A 20,383-nucleotide genomic window follows, 5' to 3' on the forward strand; every position below is an offset into this window, starting at 1 on the left:
ATACCAGTGGTTCTCAACATCAGCCTTCGTGTTTTCCGAACAGGTCATGTTTTCAGGATTTCTGGGTACTCTTAACCTAGCACGGCGCCCATCGCGGGCATCGCGGCCATCAAATGCACTAAAAAACGGGTGCGACGCGATGCCCGCGATTTCCCATAGGGAACAATGTTAAAAGTGTGATTGGACGCGATTTTACTGTTCAATGCCTCAATGCCCGCGATTTTTCCATAGGAAACAATGTTAAATGGGCCACAGAGCCCAAATAGTCCCCCTGAAGTCTGAAATGGCCCCCACAATTGTTAACGCCACCCCATGATCAACGTGAACCCGAAGCGTGGCGAGCGCAGCGGTACGCGTCCTCCGACCTTTTCATACCCCCACTATCCACGTCGGCGTGGAGTTGAGAATAGAATAGTGTGGCGAGCGCAGCGAGGGGACGCGGATACCTTCACAGGTAAACGCGTCCCTTCGCGGGCTTCACAGGTATCCGCGTCCCCTCGCGGGGCTCGGTGGCTCGCTGCGCTCGCCACACTATTCTATTCTCAACTCCACGCCGACGTGGATAGTGGGGGTATGAAAAGGTCGGAGGACGCGTACCGCCGCCCCTCGCGGGCTCGCTGCGCTCGCCACGCTTCGGGTTCACGTTGATCGTGGGGTGGCGTTAACAATTGTGGGGGCCATTTCAGACTTCAGGGGGACTATTAGGGCTCTGTGGCCCATTTAACATTGTTTCCTATGGAAAAATCGCGGGCATTGAACAGTAAAATCGCGTCCAATCACACTTTTAACATTGATCCCTATGGGAAACCGCGGGCATCGCGTCGCAACCGTTTTTTTAGTGCATGCGATGGCCGCGATTTTTTACCCCCGATGACCGCGATGGACATCGTGGGCACCGTTCTAGGTAAAGAGTACCGATTTCTGTCTGGGAGAGGTGGGGTACTTACTGACCCAGCCAAATAAATTAATTCACCTGGACATAATTAAAGCATGGCCTGTTGGTGGTTCCTAGATGGTAACGCATGAAAAATGTAACAAAAAATGAAAAACTCATGTCTACCATGTCCATCGCTGCCTAGTGTATGTCGAACGTGTGTCGATGTTGACCTTTTGGTGCTAGACTATTGACTATTGTCATTGTCTGTCCGGATCCTAGACAGCGGGTCTCATCTAGAGTTGGATCTATGGGCCTTCTTCTGAGTGAGTCGCACGGCTGCGAAATCCGCAGCCTTGCAAGTCCATCAGACGCTGTCCTCCACCCGCAGTGCCGGCTCCCCCCCCCCCCTCGGACGCCGTGTCCCCCCGCACGGCTGCGAATGGATGCTTTACTCATTCGCAGGCAGGGAGACCTCATTCGATGGTCGCCGACCATCGAATGATTTCTCCCGTGCACGCAGTTCAGAGTGACCTATATAGTCACGCTAAACTGCGGGCGCCCTTTGCAAGGACAGGGCGGGCAGCTGACATCCGGTGATGTCAGCTGCCCGCCCCCCCACGGGCTCATTAGCCTGGGAACGCCCAGCGTTCTTATGGGCATCTCATATCCTAATGGGGCTGCCCAGCGCCTCCCCCCCCCCCCCCCTCCCAATCTGGCATGTAGGGTGCGTGCACCTGGCGCACCCTAAGTCTGCACATGCGCAGAAATGCACCTGTGCATGCGCAGACACTAAACATCGGTCCTCTGTGCGTTCAAAATAAGTCCCTATGTACTGCATAATGCATGTGTCTCTAACCTGTGCTTATGTAATTGTGGCACAAGCAGATGCGGACACACATCTGTAGATAGGAGTTGGGGAGGTGAATCTCTTGTAAGTTCTGGGGTCTGGTGCAGCGATACCAGATGATGACAGCATCTTGTCCACTGCTGATTGGTTAGTGACCCTTCCATCTATACTTGGATCAGTAATATCACAGCTTTATTCTAGACCAGTGGTTCTCAACCTCTGTCCTCAGGATCCCCCAACAGTGCACGTTTCCCAGGTCACCTGGCAGGTGCACTCTTTATTCACTGACACATTTGAAAAGATCCATAAGTGGGGCTAATTACTTTACTTGTGATTCTGTGTGGAGACCTGGAAAATGTGAGCTGTTGGGGGTCCTTGAGGACCGAGGCTGAGAACCACTGCTCTATGCAGCAGTAGCTGTCTACTCACATTACTTAATTGCCCTATTCATTATAGAGGATTCCCAACAAGAAGGCAATATTTCATGCCCTACCATCCACTAGGGCAGGCATATATTCGAACTATGGCCCTCCAGCTGTTGTGAAACTACACATCCCAGCATGCCTTGCCATAGTTTTAGCATTCCCTAATAGTAAAACTGTGGCAAAGCATGATGGGACTTGTAGTTTCACAACAGCTAGAGGGCCATAGTTTGGACATGCCTGCACTAGGGCATAGAGCAGGGGTGGGAAACATTTGGCCCTCCAGCTGTTGCTGAACTACACATCCCAGCATGAACCCCTACAGTTTTGCTATTTGGCTATGCTAAAACTGTAGCAAAGCATTCTGGGATGTGTAGTTCAACAGCTGAGGGGCCGAAGGTTCCCCATCCCTGGCATAGAAAGGAGAATAGAATAGTGTGCTGAGCATAGCGAGCCATGTGAGGGGACACGGTACACTTTGACAGTGTCCATGTCAACTGTGTCGACATTCTGGACAAAAAAATGTGTAAAAATCACGTCGACCTTCCCATTGTCAAACTCATGCTTGTGTTGACCTTCCAACCTTGTCGACCTTAGGCATGTTGACCTATTTCATGTGTCTACCTAAGCTGTGTCGACATAATGACCCATCAATAAGAGGTAGACGTATGACGCAGTGATAAGGGAGAAGTGATAAAGTGCCTGGAACTTTTTTACCGGCCAATCAGTTCCTAACCATTTCTTTTTAAACCCAGCGTGTAACTTAACAGTCAGGAGCTGATTGGCTGGTGACAAAGTACCAGGCACTTTATCACTTCTCCTTACTTATCACTGCTTCATGCATCCCCCTAAGGGACCCATTTATCATTGATCGTCTGGGCGGAATATTACCGGCCAGGATCGCATTATAAAATGCGATAATTTCGCCCCAATGTATCACCTGCTAGGCGCAGGGAAGGGGCCCGTCCCTCCGATGCCGGAAGCCAGGGGGTCTGCGCAGTTACGCGCTGCCCCCCCCCCCCCCGACCAGCGGCAGTGCGATGTGTAGCCATAGGCTACAATGGGCTATCGCCATATCAGAATGACAATAGCCCAGGGGTGCGAAGCCAGGCTGCGTGATGTTGATACATTGGGCAGCTTCGCATCCCCCATAGAAACCTATCGTAGCAGGGATTTGAGATACATCAGGGGAATACTTAATAGTTGCGGCTAACCCCCGAAAACAGGTGTTTTCGGGGATTTAGCCGCAAATATTACTTGATAAATGCAGCTCTAAGTCCCTTAAAAAGTGCTGTAATGCCAGCTATCAGTAGGGCACTATAGTAATTGGAAATGGACTTGTGTATCCGCACTTTGGCCCTTATTCTGAATCGAGCGGTACGGCCCGCGTGCGGCCGTACCGCCGATGTTTTCAGTCTGCACATGCGCAGAGGTCAATCTGCGCATGTGCAGCCCAATTCGCCGCAGACGTAGTTCGTCCGCCGCAAAGGGGGCGTATAGGGGCGTGAGGGGCTTCATACCCTCATTTCCCTATGCATACGCCCCGCGTTTCATGGGCGTTCCCATGCAAACGCAGGGCGTATGCATGCTAATGAGGGTATGACGCCAGTGATGGGGGCGGAAAGCTGACGTCGCCGGATGTCAGCTCTCAGCCCCCATACAAGCTATCACACGGACGATTGTCCGTGTGCTCTCAGCTTGCGGGAGCTGGTGGGGCGTGCGGCCCTGCCTTCGATGGTCGCCGACCATCGAATGCAGGGGGCAGCTCCCACCATGGTGGAGGCGTACGCCCCACCATTTTCATGCGGATCGCCAGCCGTCCGTGTACGGACGGCCGTGGCGATCCGTATAGTAGGCGGGGATTGGTTGGTGCGGCCGGAGCCCCGTATGCGGCTCTGGCCGCACCGATCAGAATAAGGGCCTTTGTCATGTACTCTTCTTAGTTAAATGATTGCATCTATATACAGGATCCCATATTTCAGCAGTAGTGGGAGTTGGATGCTCCTTGGTACTTCAGTCTAAAGTGCATTCCCATGATCTTGTTCCATTACTATTCCTACTAATTTCCCACACAAGACTGCTGATTTATTCTTACATTCCAGACCGTCTCCAGGGCCGGTTTTCAAGGTCCTGTAGAATTGGCAGAACACAGCTTCTAATCTCTTCCCTAGCTAATAAAATAATACACGTCAATAATAGGTTTAGTGAACAGCTGCCACGTGGGTCACGCGGCCTTTGCACCACGATAAGGGTGGCGGCGGCAGAAATAGCTCTCAGTGCGGTACAACCATGAGTTATCACATTACGGCAGTGCTGTAAAGGTCAGCTGTATAATGTGGGCGGTAAGATGAGAGTGCAGCCATTGTATGTGCCCATTGGATACACAGCACTTTACTTCCTGTGCTCCAGATTCTGTAATGGAGAAAGGAAGTAGAACACACTGTTGTAGGAAATGTTCAGTTTCTTGGCAATTTCTCACATGGAATAGACTTAATTTCTAAGAAAAAGAATAGGCTGTCGAGTTTCACATGAAAGTTCTCTTTTTGTGGCCATTTTGAAAGTATAATCGAACCCACAAATGTGATGCTTCAGATAATCAGCTAGTTTAAAGGAAGGCCAGTTTTATAGTTTCTCTAATGAGCAAACCCATTTTCAGCTGTGCTATCATAATTGCACAAGGGATTTCTAATCACCCATTAGTCTTCTAACGCGATTAGCAAACTCAATGCACCATTGGAACATTGTGTTTGTTCCTGAGTGATGGTTCTCAATATGGGCCTCTATACTGACGGTGTGGCAGTGCGGCCAGCAGGGTCAGTCTGGGGGTCATCTCTAACTGTGCATGTGCAGACCCCCAACGGGACCAGGCGAAGCAGAGCGCAGGGACAGGCTCCTTTCAGAGATGTTGTCCCTATGTCTGCAGGATGATACATTCGTGCGGAAGGATCACATATTGCAATGTGATTTACCGACCAGATCTAATTGCATTTGCGATCCAATGAACCACCAATTAGTAGTCATTGGCGTTCCTAATCGTAGTCCACATATTTATTTTTTTACAGTTTCTTATATAGCGCAGCAGATTCCATAGTTCTTTACAATTGGAAACAACAGTGATTAAACAAACTGGGTACGCTTAACGCTTAAAGGTATGGAGGCTAGAGGAGAGTCTTAATGTGCGTGGAAGGGCATTCCATAGGGTGGGTGCTGCCCGACAAAAATCCTGCAAGTGTAAGTGGGAGCAAGTAATGAGTGTGGATGAGAGACGCAGATCTTGTGCAGAGCGGAGAGGTCGGTGGGGATATATTTTGAGATAAGTGAAGAGATATAAGTCGGTGTACTCAGAGTAATGGCTTTGTATGTAATTAGAAGTATTTTATAATGAATGCAGTAATATACAGGCAACCAATGGAGGGACTGACAGAGCGGCTCAGCAGATGATGAACGTCTAGCCAGGAAGATCAGCCTTGCAGCTGTATTCAAAATGGATTGCAGTGGTGAGAGTCTGTTCTTAGGAAGACCGGTAAGGAGGCTATTGCAATAATCAATGCGGGATATAATGAGTGCATGGATTAGAGGTTTTGCAGTGTCTTGAGTAAGGTACGGACGAATTTTGGATATGTTTTTTAGATGCATGTAACACGATTGACAGATTGAATGTGAGGAATGAAGGACTGTTCAGAGTCGAGGATGACCCCTAGGCAGCGAGCTTGGGGAGTAGGATAAATTGTTGTGTTCTCAACAGTGATAGAGATATCAGGTAACTACTCTTGGCTGATGGGAACATAATCAATTCTGTTTTGGAAATGTTGGCAGAAAAACATTCAGAGACACAGAGCAATACTGATGGTGACAATTCCGGGGAGGATAGATAGATTTGAGTATCATCAGTGTACAGATGATACTGAAATCCAAAAGAGTTGATTAGTTTTCCAAGTGAGGAGGTATAGAGTGAAAAACAGGACCTAAGACTGAGCTTTGTGGTACTCCAATGGACAGAGGTAGTGAGGAGGAGGTAGAATCAGAGAAGCGAACACTGAAAGAGCAATCAGATAGGTAGGAAGAGAACCAAGAAAGGGCTGTGTTCTGTAGACCTAGGGATTGTAATGTTTGTATGAGAAGAGAGTGGTCGACAGTGTCAAAGGCAACTGACAGATCTAGAAGAATAAGAAGTGAGAAATGGCCTTTAGATTTAGCAGTGGCCAGATCATTGACTACTTTAGTCAGTGCTGTCTCAGTGGAGTGTTGAGAGCGAAAGCCTGACTGAAGTGGGTCCAATAAGTTGTAGGAGTTAAGAAGGTGTGTGAGGCAAGTGTAGGCAAGCCTCTCAAGTAGCTTGAAGAGGCATGGGAGCTGAGAGATAGGACGGTAGTTAGAGAAACAGTTCGGATCAGAATTGTGTTTTTTCAGAATGGGAGTAATAAGTGCAGAATGGGAGTAATAAGTGCATGCTTGAACAGAGAAGGAAAGATCCCAGTAGAGAGAGAGAGAGGTTACAGGTTTTAGTTAAGCTTGAGATAAGCACAGGAGACAGAGCTTTACTGACTTGTAAGGGTATAGGATCAAGAGAAGAGTTGGTGGAGTAGGAGGATGAGAAGAGTGTGGATACTTCATCCTCACTTGTGGGGTCAAATGTGGAGAGAGTGGCAAAGGGCTCAGGAAAGGAAGTAAGCAAGTCACTGGCTGAAGAGGAGCATGTCATTTCATCTTGGATTTTAGCAATCTTGTCCTTGAAGGAAGTAAGCTCTTGTGCACTGATATTGGCAGGTGGAGGGTAAAGAAGTTATTTAAATGTATTAAAAAGTCACTTGGGGTTAGTGGCATGAGATGAGTGATTGAAAATAAGTTTGTTTAGCAGTGTCCAGAGCACGCAGATCGTAAATCATGAAAAATTCAATAACATTAAGAAAAAAAAAAACCTCATGCCGACCTTTTTCATGTGTTGACATTTTGCTTGTTTCAAGCAATGCCGACCATTGTCTATTTTGACATAGATACTGGTGATTTATCAACTGGAACCACAAATAAATGTGCAGCAGCAGTGTATATGTCCTTATTACCTTTCCTGTGTGTGACTAATGCTATAGCTGAGCTGGGCTGCCCGCCCCAGCAGGCTCTACTGCCTGCACCAGGCTCTCCCCTACACATGTCATTGAAGGACACCAGCATATTACCTCACCCAACATGGCTGCCTTTGCATCACATCAGCAGCACCAATGAAATCTCTGGCTGGGCGTCAGCGTGTGACGTTATCCAATAGGAAGGCGGCCTTGGTATGAACGCTCTGGAGGCAGAGGGAGCACAGTTGCGGAAGTGCACGTTATTCCTGACTCCCCATTGCTCTGGAGCTCCGGAAGGCGGGTTCCCTGGCCGTTGCCGGTCACAGTATTGGACGGCAGACTCACACCTCTGATCTGTGATTGGTCCGGCGGGATTTTCCGGGCGGGTGTTCGGTAACCAGAGCGGCCGCTGGAGAGCTGTCTTCCCTCTTCCTATTGGCTCCCCTGTCACCGCTCTGTGCTGCTCTGACGTCACGCTCGGTACCGGTCTTTGCAGCGGGGCGCTGTGCCCGGGGAGATGGCGCTGTGTGTCAGGAGGATCCGCGGGTCCCCCGTGCTGGGCGGCCGCTGGAAGAACGGAGTGCGTGGTGCGGGCGGGGCGGCGGCCGGCAGGCTGCGGGAGAGCGTCAGGGTGAGTGCAGAGGACGGGGACCGGTCCACGTTTTCCTGTAGGGCACCCTGCCCGTATTGACCCTGCCATGTGGAGGGAGGGGGTGTGGCATGCATACATCTATATATGTTGCAGTAGGTATTGGACTGCAAGGTTGGAGAGAGTTACAGTGGACGGAGATAAAGCACCTGCCAATCAGCCCCTAACTGCCATGTTAGTCTGTGTTTGAATAAAGACTGTTAGAAGCTGATTGGCTGGTAGTTTATCTCTGTCCATGTAACTGTCTCCCCAAGGCTTAGTACATCTGCCCCACAGCACTTCTCACTATGGGCGGGATGCTCTAACATATATCGCCCCCTTCTCCGGGCTTCACATTCTTAATAACCGCATATGCGATTATTAACACAAAGGACAGCTCTTGCGGTAGGAGCTGCCCCTAGCGATGCGGAGAGTCCTTCTGTGCATGCGCAGAGCATCGGGTCCAGACGCAGGGCATGCTGGGAGGGATCCGTGACGTCACAGGCAATGCGGTAAGAAGCCCGTAGGCTTCTGCAGGCGATTCCCTCTGCAGCGCTGACACTGCGGAGGGGGGTTAGAGCATACAGAAATTTCTGGTTTAGAGCATCCCGCCCTATAGATGTATGGAGAAGTGATAAAATGCCTGGTACTTGATCACCGGCCAATCAGCTCCTGATTTAAGTTACAGGCTGGGTTTATAAAGTTAGGAGCTGATTGGCCAGTGCGGAGAGAAGCCTGTAGGCTGCTGCTGGAATTACCTCCGCATTGATGCCCCTCCAGAGAGGCTGTAGTACATTTGGAAATGGGTTTGTAGTGCATTTCTTCTTTAGTACATTCCGCCCTAAATCCTGTTCTGTCTAACCAATCAGTATCCACTTATACCCTGTGTACGTACGTACTGATTCACTGGCAAAATTAACTGTTGATGTTGGCGTCTCACATTCCCCATTAAGTTACGTGGGTAGATGCACATTAGCAGTCTTTAATTGATTGTGATATTTTATTTTTAATCTGTAGATTTTTAAAGCCGTAAAGGCCTATTGCAGGGTAGGTGAAATAATTAACAAACCGTTGTTTATTGTGATTTTAAGTGTCATGCACTCATGAAATGTTGGGGGGGTTTGATATGTCTAAACCTACCCCTCATACATAGTATATATGGCCGTGATCAGTGACAGAACTGTACTATACCTACTGTATATTGCAATATGTGGCTCTGACAATTCTCCCATACCTCTGCATGGTATAAAGTTACAAGTGTTAAGCTGGGTGCACACTAGACCACATGCAAACAGTGAAAAGTCATCAATGAAATCTCTTGAACTCTATATAGTGCATACACACTGTGCCACATTCAGGAGGAGTATGCTGTCAATAATAACACATACTCCTTTTCCTGCATGATCAGAAGAAGTGTCCCAACCGGCAGGAACGTGCACCAGCTTCACGATAGAGCGTACCCACTGGACGATACAAATGATTTGTCATTCCGAACCCATAAGAATTGGGCAAATCATTGAAAATGTGGTCTAATGTGTACCCAACAGAACTGTACATCTAGGGTAAATGGGGACACAAGATTAGCTGCTTCTAGGGGTGGGCTGACCGGTTACGATCTTTACAGATCTTCCCGTGCCCTCCACCCCTGACCGTACTGGTGAAACGTAGAGATCTCTTCCTTTAATGTAAGAGCTGTACATTTCCTGCAATGCTTTAATTTGGTTATGTCTTGTTTTGTTGTAGGCCCGAGATGCCATATTGTACCGAGAACTGAGGCCCTGTCCCCGTGTCGTTAATGCTCTTCGAAGACCGCCACCATCCACAACCACCACGCTATCCCCATACACCAGGCCTGTGGGGCTTAGAATGTGTTCCCCGGCGAGTGAGCAGGACAAAGCACTGCAAAGGCTGCGGGACTTTCTGATGCAGAAGAAGTTACCTCCACAGCCACGTACGGGATTGTTACCCTGCGCCCAGCCCGGCCATGTGTATCCTGTCAGCCAGGAGTGCTGGTATCTCAGTAGTACTCAATTGGACTGTTATATAAGCCTGTTTGAGCCAGGAGTCTGCAGGACTCCTTATCAGTCTCTAGCGTTAGCCATGCCTATAGCTCACAAAGGTTTATTGGCTTTTACTCCCAGCAAGAAGGTTGGAGCGAGCCAGGTCCCTGGGGGGGATAAGTCTGATATGGAGCAGCACCTGGCGCTGATGCATGAGAAACTGAGGGAAGAGGTGAGTGAGGGGCAGAGTGCCAGCGGGAGTTACTCACGGAACCTATTCACAATTCATCAGCCTATATTACCATCAGCCAGAGCTGGGGATGTGTATACTATTATGGCCACTAGGGGAATGTTTCATCTGGAAAATGGCAGCACTGAAAAGGTCGACTATGGGAAGGTAGACATGAGTTTTTCACGTTTTTTTTTGAGCCGACAGGCGGTATTTCATACCCTACCATCCACTATGTCGTGGTGGGAGAATAGAATAGTGTGCCGGACACAGCGAGGCACCGTGCCCGTCGACAAGTAAAATAGGCCGACAGTGTCGGAAGATCGAAAAAAGCATTAGGTCAACAATGGGAAGTTCGACAGTCAAAAGGTCAATGAGCTGACAGGTGCCAACAGGTGGTATCTCATACCCTACCATCCACTACGGCGTGGTCGTAGAATATAATAGTGTGCCCAAAACATGCACTTAGATGGTGTCCATGTTGACAGTTTGGGGGGGAGGGGGGGGGGAATAACGTGACTTACGTCAACCTTCCCATTGTCGAGGTAATCCTTGTGTCGACCTTAGCCATGTTGACCTATTTCAGGTGTCAGCCTTCAATGGTTGATCCAATGTACTGTATGTCGACCTTCATTAAGTCGACCCTATGACCCATACCTTTTGGTATGACTGTGGCAATGATGTATGAGCAAGGCCGGCTGACCCATAAGGCAGCCTTAGGCAGCTGTCTAGAGCTGTCTGTGCTATGGGAAGCCGGCAGTCTGTATGTACTGAGCCATTTTCCAGCCAATAGATTTCAGCGATCATCACGATTTTGACCAGCGTGTATGGACCGTGTGTGTGTGTGTGTGTGGTGGGGTTGAGGTTTTGCTTCGAGCAGTGATGGCTAACCTTGGCACTCCAGCTGTTGTTGAACTACACATCCCAGTAGCATCAGTTTTACGATTTGGCCATGCTAAAACTGTAGCAGGGCATGCTGGAATGTGTAGTTCAACAACAGCTAGAGTGTCAAGGTTAGCCATCACTGTTCTAGCATTAAGAAGCCTTACACCGGCCCTGTGTATGACACATCTGTATTATTTTATTAATATTTGGTTTTCCTGTTGCCAAGGTTACAACCTTTATAGTGATGATTATCTTGAGGTGGGAAATACAGTATCTTTTCCTTAGTAGCAGTCTTGCCCTTCCCGCTTCATGTGCGGTCTCCCGTATTCTCACAACAATCATTTCTGCTCTTCTTGCAGCTGCCCAACATCCTGTGGAAGCCACCAAACTACATGTTATATAAGAAGGACATGGAGTTTGTCAGTAATATGCTACACATGCACCTACGGTAAGAGCCGGGCAGTTACTATCTCTCTCCCATTGTTACGTTCTCTCAGCAGTAGCTCGGATATTTTGCAGCGTCGCAAATGCAAAGTTTGATGCTTTTCGGCAGTACCACCGGTTATGTCGTCTATGTAGAATGCAGCATTCTGATTGGACAGACGGAAGCTGTGACCTCACTGCTATAACCGTAGCCTGCTTGGAACTTCTTCAAAGAGATGTATCAAACACTTCAGCAGCAGCACTTTATGCTGGAAATATGTCGAATTACAAATATGAAAATTGTACCATTTAGACCATTGTACCAATCTAGACCAGCCCCTATATTAGTGAATACGAAATAAAAGCAAAGACCTGGGAGTGTGTGTGATTTTCTATATAGTCTTCTCAAAAGTGTTCTTGTAATACATGTAAATATAGTTTTATAAAACATGTTGGGTTAAAATACATTTGGAAAGTATATTTATATCCCATTCGGGTATGGATCATTTTATCGACCATACTTAGGTCGACAGTGGGGAAGGTCTACATGAGACAATGTCGACATATGCGTTAGGTCGACACAGGTTTTTCCACTGTTTTTTTTTTTTTTACCCGAATGTCGACACAGTCGACATGGACACAGTTGGAAGTCGACCGCAGCCCCTCTCAATGCTTCGGGCACGGTGCCTTGCTGCGCTCGGCACACTATTTTATTCTCCCACCAAGCCCTAGTGTATGGTGGGGCATGAAATACCGCCCGTCGGCTCAAAAAACAGTGAAAAAAACCCATGTCGACCTAACGCATATGTCCACCTTGACCCATGTCGACCTAGAACCCTGTCAACCCCCCTGTTGACCCAACGGTGTCGACCTAATGACTGTCGAGCTAAGTGCAGTCGACAATACGACCGTATCCCATCCCATTCTCACTGCTAGGCAAATTCCCGGGATAGCATGTTAACCTGGTAATTTGCCTTTTAACACAGGTTTTTTTTTTCAGTGTGAACGGTTCAACCCGTGTCGCAATTCCCGGGTCTCCAACCCTGCTTTTTACCTGTGTTTGAGACCCTGGTACGGAGACACGGGTTGACCCGTTCACACAGCAAAAAAACCTGTGTTAATAGGATAGGTGCTATTCAATTAACAGGATCACTTTACCCCTTCGCTGCTGAGGGTTTTCCCCTTGCCCCTGTACGGAGCCTGTTTTTGCTCTGGTCCTATTCCAACATCAATAAGCTGTACCCACAAAAATTAGATTTTTAACCATGTAATAATTTTACCTTGTTAAACACCGGGCCTGATTCAGAGGTGGATAATATTGCCGCAGCTGATGGATTTCGTAAAGCGTCCCCACTGGCTGTGTCGCTTTGTTTGTATCAAAATGCAACTCCGTCAATTGCCACTGACGATGAAATGCCCGCATCTGGCTAGTCACCCCATTACTACCCAGAAGCTACCACTGAAAACTCCACTTGTCTGCACCAGAATTCACTGCGGCCCCCAGCTGTAACCATAGGGATGTATACGCAGACTGAACACCTCCCCACTTGCGTCTGATTCCACCTCCTGAATCAGGCCCGTTGTCTCTGAGTAGCGCTCTCTGTGGCCTGACTCCTCTTCCTCTCCCGCAGCGGACTGGTGAAGTACCAGCTCTTACTGACGTGCATGCGGCTGCTGGTACTGTGTTATTTCTCCAACATGCGTGTTACGGTCCTGAAACTCACCTCTCATCCCGAGACCAATAGTATCCAGGCCCGCTGGTCGTTCTCTGGCTTCCCGTTACACTGTCTCTTGCTTTACGTTTTCCGGAGTGACAAGAGTGAGCTGTACAGGTAAGTCCATAGCCCCGCCGAGGATCGCTTTGGTCATGTTATGCATATGAAAGAGATGTGAATGACTCTTGATGACTGTATTTTTATGCCAATGTTTCTAACCTACTGAGGACTTGTAGCGTCACAGCGGCTGATTTCCTGTAGGGAGCGTTTCTGTGCTGGATACTATGTGCCTGATGAGTGAACTTGATGATACTTGTATTTACTCACCCTGTACATAGTGTGTGGTCTGTACAGATACTGTAATACTAAGCAGGAGGGGAGAATACCCAGGAGTGGGCTTCTCTTTATACTGTCATCGCTCCCCCCCCCCCCCCCCCCCCTTTTTTTTTTTTTCTTTCCTTTTTAAAATGATCAACCAATCAATTCTTGCTTCTGTTTTTTTAGGACATATGATGCTTTCTCCACCTTCCACCTGGCTCCCGATGGCTTAATATGTCTACATAAAGTAGAGCGGGTAAGTACAGGATAACAGATTGCCACACAGCTACAGGAAAATCCAGTGTGCGGGATAATTACAGGTTATTCTCCCCCATAACGCCTAGCCTTGGCATTCTCCACGCGTCAGTGCCAGATTAGGGATCCTTCCCAGGAACCTGGTGGGGAACCTGGACTGACGCGGAGGGATAAATTACCAGCCAATCAGCTCCTGCCATGTTACAGGCTGTGTTTGAAAAATGTCAGTTAGCAGCTGGTTGGTTTGTACCTTCGCTCTTCAGGCTTAGTAAATAGACTTAGTCCCTTTCCTGTATGGTCGGAACACTTATCTTCCAGCAGAATCTCTCGGGTGGTTGGAGGGCACACTGTCCACTCCTTGTGGTTTCTGACTACTTCCTATCCTTCACCACCCCCACAGCGCTGATCAGTGGAGAACAGAATGCAGGTAGTGGAGGCCCAATTTGTTAAACTTCCCTCTAATTCCCGCTGATGCCACCTAGAGGTGAAACTCCAGTATGCAGTTACTGTGCAGACCTGCACAAAGGGATTTATTGCCATGAATATAGCCTCCAGGGTTGTGTGTAATGTTTAGCCCAGTAATATGGTATCCTTGTGACACAACATATCACTGGTTCTCAGCCTCACGCCTCCCATTTTCCCAACAGGCCATTTATTGAAGACTTTGGTCTGTAGAAGCAGATGGGATAACTAATGACTCGGGAACATAGATTAGCTAACTTGTACATGAATAAATGTACCCAAAAACCATGACCTGTTGGGGGGAACTTGAGGACTGCCTTGGTCTAAATCAGGGGTTTACAAACTCGGTCCTGAGGACCCCATACAGTTCACCCACTTGTTGGAGCTAATTATTTCACTTATTTTATTTATTTATTGCCAGTTTCTTATATAGCGCACACATATTCCGCAGCGCTGTACAGAGACTAGTTGAACATTCACATCAGTCTCTGCCCAAGTGGAGCTTACAATCTATATTCCCTACCACATGTACACGCACACAGAAATTCTAGGGTTAATTTTGTTGGGAGCCAATTAGCTTGCTAGTATAGTATATTGTTTGGATTGTGGGAGGAAACCGGAATGCCTGGAGGAAACCCACGCAAGTACGGGGAGAATATACAAACTCCGCACAGTTAGAGCCGTGGTGGGAATAGAACCCACGACCTCAGTGCTGTGAGGCAGTAATGCTAACCGTTACACCAGGCATGTCCAACCTGCAGCCCTCCAGCTGTTATGAAACTATACATCCCAGCATGCCTTGCAATAGTTTTAGCATACTCTAATAGCAATACTATTGCAAGGCATGCTTGGATGTGTAGTTTCACAACAGCTGCAGGTTGGACATGCCTGCATTACACCATCCGTACTGCCCTAAATCACTTCTGATTCTTTGAGGAGATCTGGGAAACATGCACTGTGAGGGGTTCCGAGGACTGAGTTAGAGAACCTGTGGTCTAAATGAAGGCTTTTCGATAATACAATTCTTCTATATCTGCAACCTGTGTACATTCTATGTTCTGTAACTATAATGCCATCCAGTGTCGCTCCTAGAAATGCTTCTCCTAACCTCATATACATTGTGTGTTGCAGGTGATGCCATCGCAGCCCCTCACTATAGCGAAGAGGACGCTTCTCACCGCGGCACTGATAGCATTGGGGCTAGGGGAGGACCGGCCTATTCTGACTATGCTTTCTTCTATTAAAGTACCCCCTGAACTGTAATCTCTGCGCTCCTATCGCACCGCTGCTGCTCCATATCACGTCCTATAGGATACGTCTACAGAGAAGCTGTGGCAGGATCCTGCTCCTATTGCCCAGAGAGACTATACCAGAGGAGTCCCAAACGTTAATAAACCGTCAGGCTAGAGCTACCTGTGCTATTAGGACTTATGTTCTAGCAGTGTAACACCAGCTGTACCTTTAGCCTGTCTGTGCCCTTAGTTTATCATGCCATACTCAAGTAGTAGGGAGTCCTGTTCATATCTCAGCCCAGCAAGAACTAGGTTCTTCTCCAGCCTGAGATGCTCTGCACTGCTGTGTCTGCATGCGCAACCTGGAACATGCCTGTGGATGTGTAACATATACTGTATATAATTAAATTATAACAAAGTGTTAGTGTTGCTGGATGGGTTATTAGCCGGGCCGCTCCACAAAACTGCTGCAGTAACCCTGCAATATAAAAGTGTTCTCATTTAGATGGTGTACCGAAGAAGTGATAAATTCCTGCCGCCACTCACACAATATAGCAACGGGCCCCGGTCCCCAAAAATAATAGCATACACCAACTCCAAATAATAGCACTCGGGTGGCAGAAACAATGATGCAAAATAGGATGTGTATTAAAAGCTAAGCTTTCGGGGTTTGACCCCCTTCATCAGAGCATTGTAGGATTGTGCTCTGATGAAGGAGGTCAAACACCAAAAGCTTAGCTTTTAATACACATCCTTTATTGCATAATTGTTTCAGATTTTTTTTAAGAACTTACCAGGATGGATTCAGAGAAAGGGATACGAATGGTGACACAGCTCAAGCATGGGATGTAGGAGGGTCCGAAGGAGCCAGGCACCTATGCTAAAGCATTGTGAGAGGCAGGCTCCTCCCTTCTGCATCCCAGCATTCCTCAGTTCAACTTCCAGAGCACACTAGGATACATTAACTCAGTACAACGCCTGGACATATTAATATGCACAATAACATAGTAACCAATTTAACATGAAACAGCAACTTACTGAGCATAAGGGAGGGATCGCTGTGTCACCAGGATGGATTTAGATAAGGTAAGTTCTCACAAAAATCCCATTTTCTCTTTCATCCATCCTGGTGACACAGCTCAACCATGGGACGTTCAAGAGCCAGTCCTTTGGGAGGGTACGCTCAAGTCTGCAGTTCTCATCACTGCTCGCCCGAATGAAGCGTCCTCCAACACGTACAGATGGAGCCGGCCTCCCTCTTGCTGGCGAATCGCCAGATTGTCTCCGCTGGCGATCCGCTTCATCTGACTGAGACGCACACGCGTCTGTTTCCGGGCGACGGGAACCCTGTCCGTCTCCGCTTCAGGGAGACGGACAGGGTTAGGGGACCCGGGGGAAGCGCCGTCGGAAGGGGACGTGTGCGCGGGTCCGCTTTCGCAGATCGGATGGGGGATGGCGATTCTTCCGCCATCCCCTGCAAAGACCAGGCCGGCTCCATCTGTACTCATGGAACCTGTAGAATTTGGTGAAAGTGTGAACAGAGGACCAAGTGGGAGCCCTGCATACTTGGGCTGTGCGCCACGGGGCTACGGCAGAGCAAGAGGCAGCAACCTTCCTGGTGGTATGAGCATTAATTCTGGAGGGCACTGGTCTGCCTACTTTAGTGTAGGCAAAGGCAATAACCGACCTAAACATCTAGCAATGGTCTGCTTTGAAGCTGGCCAGCCTCTTTTTTTGTACATCACACAAAATCAATAACAAGTCCGTTTTATAAAACTCCTTCACTCTGTCCACATAAATGCGCAAAGCGTGAACAACATCCAATTTCTTTAGTTTGTCCCTATTCCTGACCTCTGGAGGACTAAACACGGGAATCACAATTTCCTGGTTTAAATGAAAGGACCTTAGTTTAAACCTTAAGAAAAAAAACTTAGGAACTGTTCTTAACACAGCCCTATCATCATGAAACACCAAAAACGTAGACTTGCAAGACAAGGCCCCTAATTCAGATACACACCTTGCAGATGCGATCGCCAACAAAAAGGTCAGTTTCCAAGTCAGAAACTTAGGGTCAGCCGAACTTAACGGATCAAAAGGTGGTTTCTGTAGAACAGATAACACCAGAGCTAAATCCCAAGAGGCCACTGGTTGTCTATAAGGAGGCTTAAGACGGGTAACCCCTTGGAGGAAGGTTTGCACCTCCGGTAACAAGGCCTTCTTTTGAAAGAAAATAGACAAGGCAGACAACTGCACCTTCAATGATTGAAAGCTTAATCCCTAGGAAAATCCATCCTGGAGAAACTCCAGAAGTTATGAGACCTAGAAGTGTGAACTTTCTGTCTTTCACACTATCTAATGTAAGTCTTCCAAACCCTATAATAATTAGTTGCAGAAACCGGTTTCCTCGCACTAATCATGGTTCGAATAACTGTGTCTGAGAAACCTTTTTTTTTTGTAAGATGGAGGTTTCAAGAACCAGGCCGTCAAATTGAGCCGAGCTAGGTCCTGATAAAGGAATGGCCCATGCCTGAGAAGGTCTGGGCAAAGTGGAAGAAGCCACAACGCTGTCGACAAGCTTAGAATGTTGGAATACCAAGATCTCCTTGGCCAATCTGGAGCTATCAGAATGATGGTCGCTCCTTGTGTCCTCACTCTCTTGAGGACCCGGGCCAGCATGGCAAATGGCGGGAAGGCATATGCCATGTTGAAATTACAGGACACTGTTATGGCATCCACCGCCCACATCAACGGATCCTTGGTCCTCTCACAGAACCTGGATACCTGACAATTGTGTCTGGACGCCATTAAGTCCACTTCTGGGAGTCCCCAAAGAGCCACAATTTTCTGGAACACCTCTGGGTGTAACGCCCATTCTCCTTCCAGGAGATCTGCTCTGCTGAGAAAATCCGCTTCCACATTCCGAATTCCCGGAATGAAAACAGCAGATAAAGCCAGAACATTGGCATCTGCCCACTCGAAGATCCGAGACACTTAGACATCCTGCTGAGGGTTCACCAACCAATCCCATTACCAAAGGGAACGCCCTAACTGGAGGGATTCCACATCTGTCCACCATAGTAAGGAATTCCGAGTTTCTGGAGTTAAGAGAACCTTTTCTAGTTTCATGGCCTTCGGATTTCCCGACCAACTTGCCAGGATGTTCCATTGGAACGGCCTTGAATGAAATCTGGCGTACTGAAGGGTTTTGAAGGTCACCACCATTTTGCCCAGTAGCTTCAACCAATGCCATACTGATGGGAGATACGGTCGTATTGTCGAACCGACTTAGGTCGACCCTGTTGGGTCAACAGGCAACAAGGGCAACAGGGTTCTAGGTCAACATGGATGAAGGTCCACATGGGACAAGGTTGACATGGTTTTAGGTCGATAAATGCATTAGGTCGACATGGGGTTTTCATGGTTTTTTTGTGCCCTACCATCCACTAGGGCGTAGTGGGAGAATAAAATAGTGTGCCAAGCGCAGCGAGGCACTGTGCCCGAAGCGAGGAGTTGCGGTTGACTTCCAACTGCGTCCATGTCGACTGTCAACATTTGGGTAAAAAAAAAGGGTGAAAAAACCCATGGCGACCTGTCAACCTAATCCATGTCGACCTAGTTGCCTGTCGACCCAATGGTGTTGACCTATTGACTGTCGACCTAAGTAGGGTCGACAATACGATCCACACCCACTGATGGAACGGATGACTACAGAATGGTCAAATCGAACTGACAAATGTCTCTGGCCTTCGATTCTGGAAAAAATACACAATGAAGATGCGTATCCAAAATGACTACCAAAAACTGAAGCTTCTGAGTGGGGCACAGCTGGGACTTTGGTAGATTTAAAATTCACCAATGGCTCTGCAGAAACTGAATTGCCGCTGACAGATTCTCCTGCAGTTTCACTGCTGACTCTGCTTTGAACAACAGGTCGTCCAAATATCTGGGAAAAGAACAAGCTTGGTGGACGACAGTGAAAGGTTATGGAGTAGCCTTGTGAGACAACATCCCCAACCCACACGTCTGTCGTGGATTCCAGCCAAATGTCCGAAAACCGTAGCAGCCGATCCCCCAGGTGGAGCGCCGTGCCTCAAGTGTTTGCTTGGAGTCAGCATCCGCTTTCCAGGAGCGGAGCCACAGGAACCGCCGTGCCGCCACAGTTGAGGCAAATGCTCGGGAGGTTAGGGTGGCTGCATCTAATGCAGCCTCCCCCAAATATAGTGCAGCTTGATGCATGGTGTCAATAATAGGCAACATGTTATCTGCACTACCCCCTCTGCAATGATATTGGCGAGGGCAGAAGTCCATTCCACCATGGCCTTAGCCATCCAGGCAGACGCTAGGGTAGGCCGCGTATCCGCCCCGGAAGTTGTAGAGATGAGCTTAAGACAGTTCTCCAACTTTCGGTCAGCAGGATCCTTAAGGGAGGCGGTTGGAATGGGGAGAGCAGAGGAATGGACAATCTTAGCGAGATGTGCATCAACCTTGGGAGCTGTCTCTTTGGGATGCTTGAAGGATGGGCCCGAGTGGCTTCCGAGGTGTCCTGTAAATTTAAGAAGTCTCTGACAGTAGTTAGCAGTGCCCCTACATCGATGCGTGCTGCGGTATCGCCGTTTGGGGCTTCATCAGCATCGTCATCAACCAGTTGTCCCTCCTCCTCATCGGTGTCATCTGTATCAGTGTCCTGATGGAGGAGGAGGGGTTTGGGGGAAGGAGTCCCCCTGACCCAAGCCTTACGGCCTTTACCCTTTAAAGAGGTTTGGATGCCCTGAACCGAGGCTGCCAATGCACACGCCCAGGCAGGCTCCTCCCCGGGGGAGCAAACGCATGAGACGCGGATGGACTCGGCTGCAGGGGCGGTGCAGATGAGAGCTTTTTTATTAACTGTGAAGTCACAGAGGGCTGTGCATGCGCCTTTATACATTGTCGGCATAACCCCTACACAAGCTGGGGATGCCCCCCTTGCAACGTGTGCAGGACACCAATATAGGGGCCCATGTGTCATCCCCCTGTCCCCTGACACTGTACAA

The 20,383-nt window shown here is 48.4% G+C and overlaps 1 protein-coding gene across 2 annotated transcripts; it reads left to right on the top strand.

Annotated features, from left to right (window-relative positions):
• Positions 1-7,459: 7,459 nt before the first annotated feature.
• On the top strand, positions 7,460-15,774 carry C9H6orf136 (chromosome 9 C6orf136 homolog). 2 transcript variants are annotated; one of them, XM_083160010.1, is made up of 6 exons: positions 7,460-7,837; positions 9,578-10,066; positions 11,308-11,396; positions 13,003-13,203; positions 13,591-13,660; positions 15,253-15,774. In XM_083160010.1, exons 1-6 carry the CDS (start codon positions 7,724-7,726, stop codon positions 15,382-15,384), a joined length of 1,095 nt encoding a protein of 364 aa, XP_083016136.1. In that variant the 5' UTR covers positions 7,460-7,723; the 3' UTR covers positions 15,385-15,774. The 2 variants fall into 2 exon arrangements, with proteins under 2 accessions (XP_083016136.1, XP_083016137.1); XM_083160011.1 differs by lacking the exon at positions 7,460-7,837 and adding an exon at positions 8,530-8,640.
• Positions 15,775-20,383: the final 4,609 nt, after the last annotated feature.

The sequence above is a fragment of the Crinia signifera genome, chromosome 9 (assembly GCF_055691185.1).
Source record: "Crinia signifera chromosome 9, ASM5569118v1, whole genome shotgun sequence".
NCBI lineage: Eukaryota > Metazoa > Chordata > Amphibia > Anura > Myobatrachidae > Crinia > Crinia signifera.

Excerpts from the sequence above, each read along its gene's own strand:
- C9H6orf136 (XM_083160010.1), top strand. The coding sequence starts at position 7,724 with ATGGCGCTGTGTGTCAGGAGGATCCGCGGGTCCCCCGTGCTGGGCGGC. Across the intron at positions 11,397-13,002 it reads ATGCTACACATGCACCTACG|CGGACTGGTGAAGTACCAGC; the intron begins GTAAGAGCCGGG and ends CCTCTCCCGCAG. Across the intron at positions 13,204-13,590 it reads GACAAGAGTGAGCTGTACAG|GACATATGATGCTTTCTCCA; the intron begins GTAAGTCCATAG and ends CTGTTTTTTTAG.